General features: G+C 41.6%; 1 protein-coding gene across 1 annotated transcript; it reads left to right on the top strand.

Annotated features, from left to right (window-relative positions):
* The first annotated feature begins 4,458 nt into the window (after nucleotides 1-4,458).
* On the top strand, nucleotides 4,459-7,658 carry LOC139452103 (uncharacterized). Its single transcript, XM_071233423.1, has 2 exons — nucleotides 4,459-4,531; nucleotides 6,229-7,658. Exons 1-2 carry the CDS (start codon nucleotides 4,459-4,461, stop codon nucleotides 7,656-7,658), a joined length of 1,503 nt encoding a protein of 500 aa, XP_071089524.1.
* The last annotated feature ends 602 nt before the right edge of the window (nucleotides 7,659-8,260 follow it).

The following is an 8,260-nucleotide window of genomic DNA, read 5'->3' on the forward strand; positions in this document are numbered from 1 at the left end:
TTTCCTTTACCGCTAAAAAATCATATGATGTTTTTACAGATTTGCTGCAAATACTGAAATACTTGAATACTAGTATACTTTTCTCTCTCTCTTTTTCATATGAGAATATATAATATATTCTCAATTATCATTATTATTATTATTATTATTATTATTATTTGCGCAAATGAAATTCCACACATAGAAAAGTATATTCGAGTATTTCAGTATATGCATAAAATCTGTAAAAAATATAATCGTCTGATATATATACCCCGTTCAGAGTTAATAGAGGCTCCTCGTTTCCATTCAAAGAAGTCCCTAAGTCAGTAAAGCACCGTGTTTATCTCGCGTCGTTCACGCACCTGTTGCTGAGCGCACATCGTGTCCCCTTTGCTGAAGGGACATAACTGTCAGTGTTAATGTGTACCGCTCTGGTGACATATGCCAGTCTTATGCCCGTGGGGGCTAGGACAATAGGAGTATGGTCTGAAACAATAGACAAATTAACATTGCAACATATCTTTCTTTCGCCTAACATTGCCGTGATTAATTGTTTGGGTTGCCATTGCTAATTGCAATATGTATGTGTATGTGTGTATATGAGAAATTCAAGGTTGAAATATTTGGTGCTTTTGTTTTATCACTATATACAATATGTGTATTTGATAGTTGTTTATTAGTTGTGTGTGTATAATTGTCCCCAAAATCAGCAAGTAAAATATATGGGGAGTCTTCACATTCTACGAAACGGTCTGGGTGGGTTCGACTAGGCAGCGCCGTCTGGGGCTGGTATAGAGAGAGCAACGGCCATGAGCTGATGATGAGCCTAACCAGCCTGATTTAACAAGGATCACCCAAATCCTCTTTGCTGCCTTTTGATAGTAAATGATACTATAATGTACGGAGATAATACTACTCGCATCTACGTAGAAGATACTTTCATCTACGTACATTATATAATCATCTACGTAGAAGAAAGTATCACCTACTATCAAATAATCGACTTTGGAAACAATATGTTAAGAGTAATTGACACTAGTTCCGGTCAGGTATATGTAACTTCTGGGTTGATTGATAATGTCCGATTTGTTTGATGTTCTACATTGACGTGTCTTTATGGGGAACTATTTAAACATTGCATAAGGTATATCTTCATTCAATGTGTCGAAGTTACTGGAGCAGGACACACGTTATAACCATAAAAAGAGAGCACAATATTGTCCAAATTACAAACAAACACAAAACTATATGTCGGTCATTATTAGCGAATTTAAGCGAAATTATATATCAACCATACCATGGCTGAAGTCGGAGAAATCACTCATATATCGTATTTGACGTAATAAGCGCCCCGTCCTAATAAGCGCCCACGGCGATATTTGCTAATATATTGGCTAATGAACAATCCCAATTAACATCCCTTCCAATTGATCATTGTACATAAGACCTATTTATTTGTGTATAATACACACTCGTGTGCTATGTGCACCCTTAATTATGGGCAATTAAATTCTGAAAAATATATCTCTCGTGTATAATACGCACAGACTTTTCTTCTGTATCATTTCAGGCTCTCACCAAAGTTATACTCTAATAAGAGCCCCCTATTTCATATTTTGAGAGCGCCCTAGGCGCTTATTACGTCGAATACGGTATGTTGATTCTCATGATTTCTCCATTACGGAAATTGGGTTTAAGAGGTGAAACGTGAATAGGAAGGGGTGAGAATCACCTGAACTTTAAACCTATAGCAAACCAATACTCGTCATCATCCTATAAAGCACTGAAGGCCAATTCTGCAGTTTGGGCATTTGTTTTAGCGCTGATAGTTTGACAATTCGAAAAGATCTCAGTAGGTTGTAAAGATACCGAAAGGGCCAAACGAAAATAATCAAGCAACATGTTCCCAAACATTTAATTATATTAACAGTAATTAAGTAATTAACTTTATTGAAAAAAATAAGCGTTTGGTTTAACTAATCTCCAACTAGGCTCGCAACCTTTTGCAATATCAATGTCTGAGTCACGATACTTATGATTATATTATCACATACGGGGATGAAAGTATCTTCCACGTAGATGAGAAAGTATTATCTACGTAGATGATAAAAAAAACTTTTTAGACTGTGGCACTTAAACGCTTCCATACGTAAGTGAGTGAGTGAGTTGTGTTTAACGCCGCTTTTAACAATATTCCAGTTATATCACGGCGTGTCAGCTTAATGTGGGAGGAATGCCCCAAGTGATGCCGGTCTAAGACGTTTACTACTTCGGTGAAACCTACTCCATACGTAAGTGAAATGAGGACACTGTTTTGAATGACTGATATGCAGACTTGTTTGGGTTGATCATGTTGAGTCTGAATTCCTTGGCGTGGAATGGTAATCATGCTTGGATGTTTTTGTTTTGGCAGAAACATGAAGAGAACACTGCTTAGATTTAGTTTAGACCACACTGTGCAAGACAAAACTACGGTGGCCCATAAGGGACATGGTGTCTGTTTTTCAATATTTTGATATTTCACTTACTTTCATCGTAACCTTTTGCAAATTAACACAATTTGTCATACAAATATGTGATAAATCATGTATAAAGACAACCGAAAACATGGAAAATGTACTTACAAGTAGCTATTGAATCGCTGAAATGTGAAGCAAAAATGTCAAAAACTAAAATGAAAATGTCAAAAACAAAAACGAAAATGTCAACAACTAAAATGAAAATGTCAAAAACAAAAACGAAAATGTCAAAAACTAAAATGAAAATACAGAAAACTATTTCCACCGCGGGGTAAACAGTTTTCACCGCGGTAGAAATAGTTTTCTGTATTTTCATTTTAGTTTTTGACGTTTTCGCTTTTGTTTTTGACATTTTCATTTTAGTTTTTGACATTTTCGCTTCACTTTTCAGCGATTAAATATCTTCTTTATACATGATTTATCCTATATTTGTATGACAAATCGTGTTAATTTGCAAAAGGTTACTATAACAGTAAGTGAAATATCAAAATATTGAAAAACAGACTCCATTTCCCTTATGGGTCACCGTACAAAACGGCTTAATTTCCATTGAGATAACCAGTTAGACTTTTAACTCGGAAAAGTGAATTAATAATAAACTGTCACAAAGGTGATGTTTATGTATATTTTCTGTATATCTAACTATGGAAAAACACAATTCTTTTCCTTGGATCAAGATGTTAAAAATTCGTGATTATCATTAAAATCCTTTTTGGAATAGTACCTGACTATATAATCTATAAAGATAACAGAAATTATTATTTAACCTGAATCCTTTTTGACTCATTGGCACAAGCAAACATAATGTGACTTGTAAGACGTCATACATACTCCCATAACTTGATAACAATGCATACATTGAACTGTCTTGCGTCACAGTGGACACTGTGCATTCTCGGTGTGTGACAGGTGATAGATTCCTCTCCCTCCTCCGTTGTCCGGCCCATCACGATGACTGTTGACGGGTGGACGAGGGAGGTATATAAACCAAGACGGCCGTCACCAGTATCATTCCTTCTCCACCCTCGTCAACAGCAGACCAACAACACCAACTGGTGAGTTCAATGTTTGCTTGTAGCTGCTATATATCGCAAATACAGTTCTCCTTCTAATGGTCCTAGATATTTGGACAAACACTTTGTACATATGACCTTCTGAAACGCAAGACCGAGTTAACACAGATGTTTCTATACACTAAGAGAAAAGTTACAACTTAGCCTCAATGAATAATGTAGAATCATGACGACATAAGGTACACTGAGCGTTCCCCGGTAGTAATTATGTACCACGTGTGGTATATAATGTGTTGTATATAAGGAAGTTTATTGCCATCCATTCTACATATATCTGCTTACTTGGTTGGATTAAGTTATTACCACGTGTGGTATATGATGTGCTGTATATAAGGAAGTTTATTTCCATCCATGCTACATATATCTGCTTACTTGGTTGGGTTAAGTTTTGCTCAGATCATGTTTCTAGGTTTGTCAGTACCATGTGCGAGTCTGAGAGTTAACGAAAGTGGTAAACATTTGACTTTCCTCCCACATGTATATGATCTGATCCATGATATAACTACCTAACTCTTAAGTCTCACGTGTGAAAATTCCCAACACGTGACACAGTGGTTCATCGCACTTTACAGAGTTGCGTCCCTTTGGCAGACCAGAAACCAGTGATTGTGGGTTCGAATCCCTGTTCTCATCGATCATGGTTCTAGGTTGTTAGCACCATACCTGTGGTCCTAGATTTCACCAAAGTGATAAACGTCTGAGACATGCATTAATTCAAGCTTTCAAATCTGACACCCGTGATATAACTGGAATACTGTTAACATCAGCGTTAAACCTAACTCACTCAATCGTACCATGGCCACATGGGGCGGTCTGTATTAATAAGTTATGTTTTTATATGTTATGTTGTTTTCAGAAAGCCTACCGGACAACAAACAAGTGCTATGAGAACGACCACCATCTTGGCCATGGCAGTACTAGGCTGTTGCTGTCTTGTGACCGACGCTTTCGTAATTGGTACGTACATTCCTACCATGTGTCATCAAGAGCATACTGTTTCCTGAGTTGTCCATAGATCCAGCTGGCATGCGACGGAACTGCTTCATGATGCGACCATAATACTGTCTGAGTTCCCCCGTCGTCTAGGACGTCGCACGCTGTGCATAAACATCGGAGACCTCACGTCGGCTTTCCTCCCACATCAAACTAACACGCCATGATATAGCTGGAATACTGTTCAAAACGGCTTTGAACCAGCCCCACTCACTTTGTGGAGAATATATTCAAATTTGACGTATCAGTGACTCAAAATTATGTCCGATGCAATTTCCTGTTTTGACATCAGTGGCGCAGGATAGGCTCACCCAGCATCATCGATATTTGATTGTGATTCATAAGGGTATTTGGCGTCATTTGTAAAAGTATGGTATGCATTATCTTGTATGAAAGACTATTTACTGTCTAAGTTCAGGGAGCACAGGCGGCCCAGTCGTGTAAGGCGTCGCACTTCACTGTGCCGAGCCGTGTCCCTTCGGCGCGCACAAATCATGTGGTGGTCGGGTTCGAATCAAAGATTTGCCCTGAAAAACTTTCTTGGTGTGTCTGCAGCTTTCACGTGGGCGTCGCCAAAATGGTATTCGTAAAAGATCTGCATCACCTTGACATCCATTCAATCCTCACTTTATTCCCTCATGAGCTGATTTGTCATGAGGCAGCTGAAATAATTTTACTCTCACTCACTCACTCACTCACTCACTTACTCCTTGACTCACTCACTCACTCACTCCTTCACTCACTCACTCCTTGACTCACTCACTCACTCGCTCACTCCTTCACTCCTTCACTCACTCACTCACTCACTCCTTCACTCACTCACTCACTCACTCACTCACTCACTCTATATGATCAAGCACATTTTCAGTTGTATGAAGATCCTGCGCATTGTATCATCCGTCAAACAATACAGAGATTAAAACCCTAATCAAGCCACTGTATAAAATCAAACGATTTTCATTTATTCGAGTACAGCTGTATTCGGTTCATTAGTGTGCAAACAGGTCATGAGTATAATACGTCGTGAGTACACATCGGTTTTCCTCCCACATCAAACTTACACGCCATGGTGTAGCTTGAATGCTGATCAAAACGGCGTTGAACCAACCTCACTCACTCACTTTGTGGAGAACAGAAATCAAAAGATTTTCATTAATTCGTGTACCAGCTGTATTCGGTTCAGGGATGTGCAAATAGGTCATGAGCATAATACGGTGACGAAAAGATGTTCTCAGCCGATTCAGTGGTATTACCATTAGCATTTTGTAATAATCTGTCAAAGAATTTAACAACAGGTGTTACCGACGGGACAGGATGCTCACCTTAGTGAGTGAGTATGGTTTTACGACGCTTTTACCAATATTCCAGCAATATCACGCCGGGGGACACCAGAAATGGGCTTCACGCATTGTACCCATGTCGGAAATCGAACCCGGGTCTTCGGCGTGACGAGCGAACGGTTTAACCACTGGGCTACCCGACCGCCCCTGCACATCCTAGGGCGAACACCTGGTATCATCACTTCTGATAGTGATCCATAAAAATATGCCTTTGGTGGAGTCGGAATCGTACAATGGACTCTGCTTTTAGCCGACATTTCTTATTATTATGAAATATGGAGTTGTCGCTTGTACTTACATTGAATTATGGTCTTCTTGCAGGTTCCCCATATGGCACCAATCCTAACAATCCACTGATACATCGCAGGCAAGTTCCAGGATTTGGACGTCAGGTCATCTACAATCCCACTAGAGCAATCCGAGGAAAAGCCATCAAGTCCACTCAAGTCAAACAGGTTGCTCCTGCTCGACCAACCCCCCCAGCCCCACAAGCTCAGAAAGTCCACCCCCCAGCCCCACAAGCTCAGAAAGTCCACCCCCCAGCCCCACAAGCTCAGAAAGTCTATCCCCCAGCCCCACAAGCTCAGAAAGTCTATCCCCCAGCCACACAAACTCAAAACGTCTATCCCCCAGCTCCACAGCCCCAGTATGTCGTTGCCAATGGCCTACCTGATCACTACGGTTCCCAGATCGATCAAGGATACGACACTCAGCCTATACATGCTTCCAACACAAACACACTCAGACACCAACCCTTCCCCCAGAATACTATCATCATCATCAAGGAGGACTCCCCTAATCCCCGTGGTGCTTCCGCCCCTGCCCCTGCTTCAATCGTAATCGATGCCCCTACCCCTTCCCACATCTCATTAGACCCTTTCTCTGCCCCTCTCCCAACAGACCCTTTCTCAGGCGCTGGCCAAAACTTTGCAGACCCTTTCTCTGCCCCTCTCCCAACAGACCCTTTTTCTGCCGCTGGCCCACACTTTGCAGACCCTTTCTCTGCCCCTCTCCCAACAGACCCTTTTTCTGCCGCTGGCCCACACTTTGCAGACCCTTTCTCAGCCCTTTTCCCAGCAGACCCTTTCTTTGATCCCACCACGGCCTCTGCAGACCCTTTCTCCCTATCTAACCCTGTAGATCCATTGGCTGCCCCCACATCCGCGCCAGCTAAAACAGCAGCCTCCCCACGGGTTCCCATCCCAGAACCCAACTCTCCAGCAGGGGCAGCATCTGACCTCTACCCTGGTGCTTCCCAACGTGGATACGACGCCCTCGACAACATGTTGAGACTCAACATGCTCGCTGAAATGGAGCTTCCTCACTTTGGAGGACATCACAACTTGCACCAGCTCGCTGAAACCCTTGGAGCACCTGCCAGCAAGGGTGCGGCTCAGTATCAAGATTCCAAGTCCTCTTCCCTGGGTCACCAGAACCAGTACGATCGCTTGTTGTCACAGCACCTCGCTGAGGCACTAGATCTTCCTCCACAACAAGGCCACCCAGCGTCAGGTGCTACCCACAATGCACCTCTCGCTAACAACCCCAACGTAGCTGTGTCACAAGCATCAGCAGCATCGGCACCGGCACTGGCAGCGGAACCAGCACCAGAATCGACAGCAGTACAGGCAGCATCACCAGCAGCTAAACCAGCTGGAGGTCCCCATGGTTACAACCCTTATGACCTCTACTCCATGCATCTCCGAGAGGCTCTTGACCTGCCTCCTCTGCCCCCTATGCCTCGCGTGTGATGTGATCTTGCCTTCACATGACTGGTCGGTGCTTTAGCTTTCCACCAGTTAGCTCAGGATGATTGGCTCAGATACGTCTCAGATAGATGCATCTGTATTAATTATTTGTGTATGGTATTTAAATGGAAACATAGGTCCAAAGATAGACATGTTACTAGGTCATCGTTGGTGTTTGTGTATGACAATAAACAATTGAGAACGAAACAATATTTGTTTATCTTTACTTTTACAACTTATGGTGGACTTTTTGTTTAGTTGTTTGGCGTACTATAATATAATTATAATGTACATAACTATAATTATCAACCTATAGTGACGTCAACCTGTTGTTCTTAAGTTTCTAAAAGTAGTCTTTAGAATTCGTTTTTGACCGCGATCACTGTTTTCTTTCACTATGAGGTATCCCCATGTTTGTATTTTATACTTCTTCTGGTATTCCTTCATTCAGACGGTTTATAAGTTGATTAAAACATCCCTACTCGGTTATGGTTGAAAATGATAAACGTCGCTCGCAAAAACACGATGAAGTTCGAGGTCAGGGTGATGGTGGCATTTCCCACAAAATTATGTTGACATTTTACGAACATATGATAAAGACGACC

This window comes from Haliotis cracherodii, unplaced genomic scaffold (genome assembly GCF_022045235.1).
Source record: "Haliotis cracherodii isolate W230 unplaced genomic scaffold, xgHalCrac1.p SCAF_9, whole genome shotgun sequence".
NCBI classification, from domain to species: domain Eukaryota; kingdom Metazoa; phylum Mollusca; class Gastropoda; order Lepetellida; family Haliotidae; genus Haliotis; species Haliotis cracherodii.

What these genes read in the sequence shown, in the direction of transcription:
- LOC139452103 (XM_071233423.1), top strand. Translation starts at nt 4,459, where the DNA reads ATGAGAACGACCACCATCTTGGCCATGGCAGTACTAGGCTGTTGCTGT. An exon ending in GACCGACGCTTTCGTAATTG is followed by an intron (nt 4,532 to 6,228) that starts GTACGTACATTC and finishes GTCTTCTTGCAG; the next exon opens with GTTCCCCATATGGCACCAAT.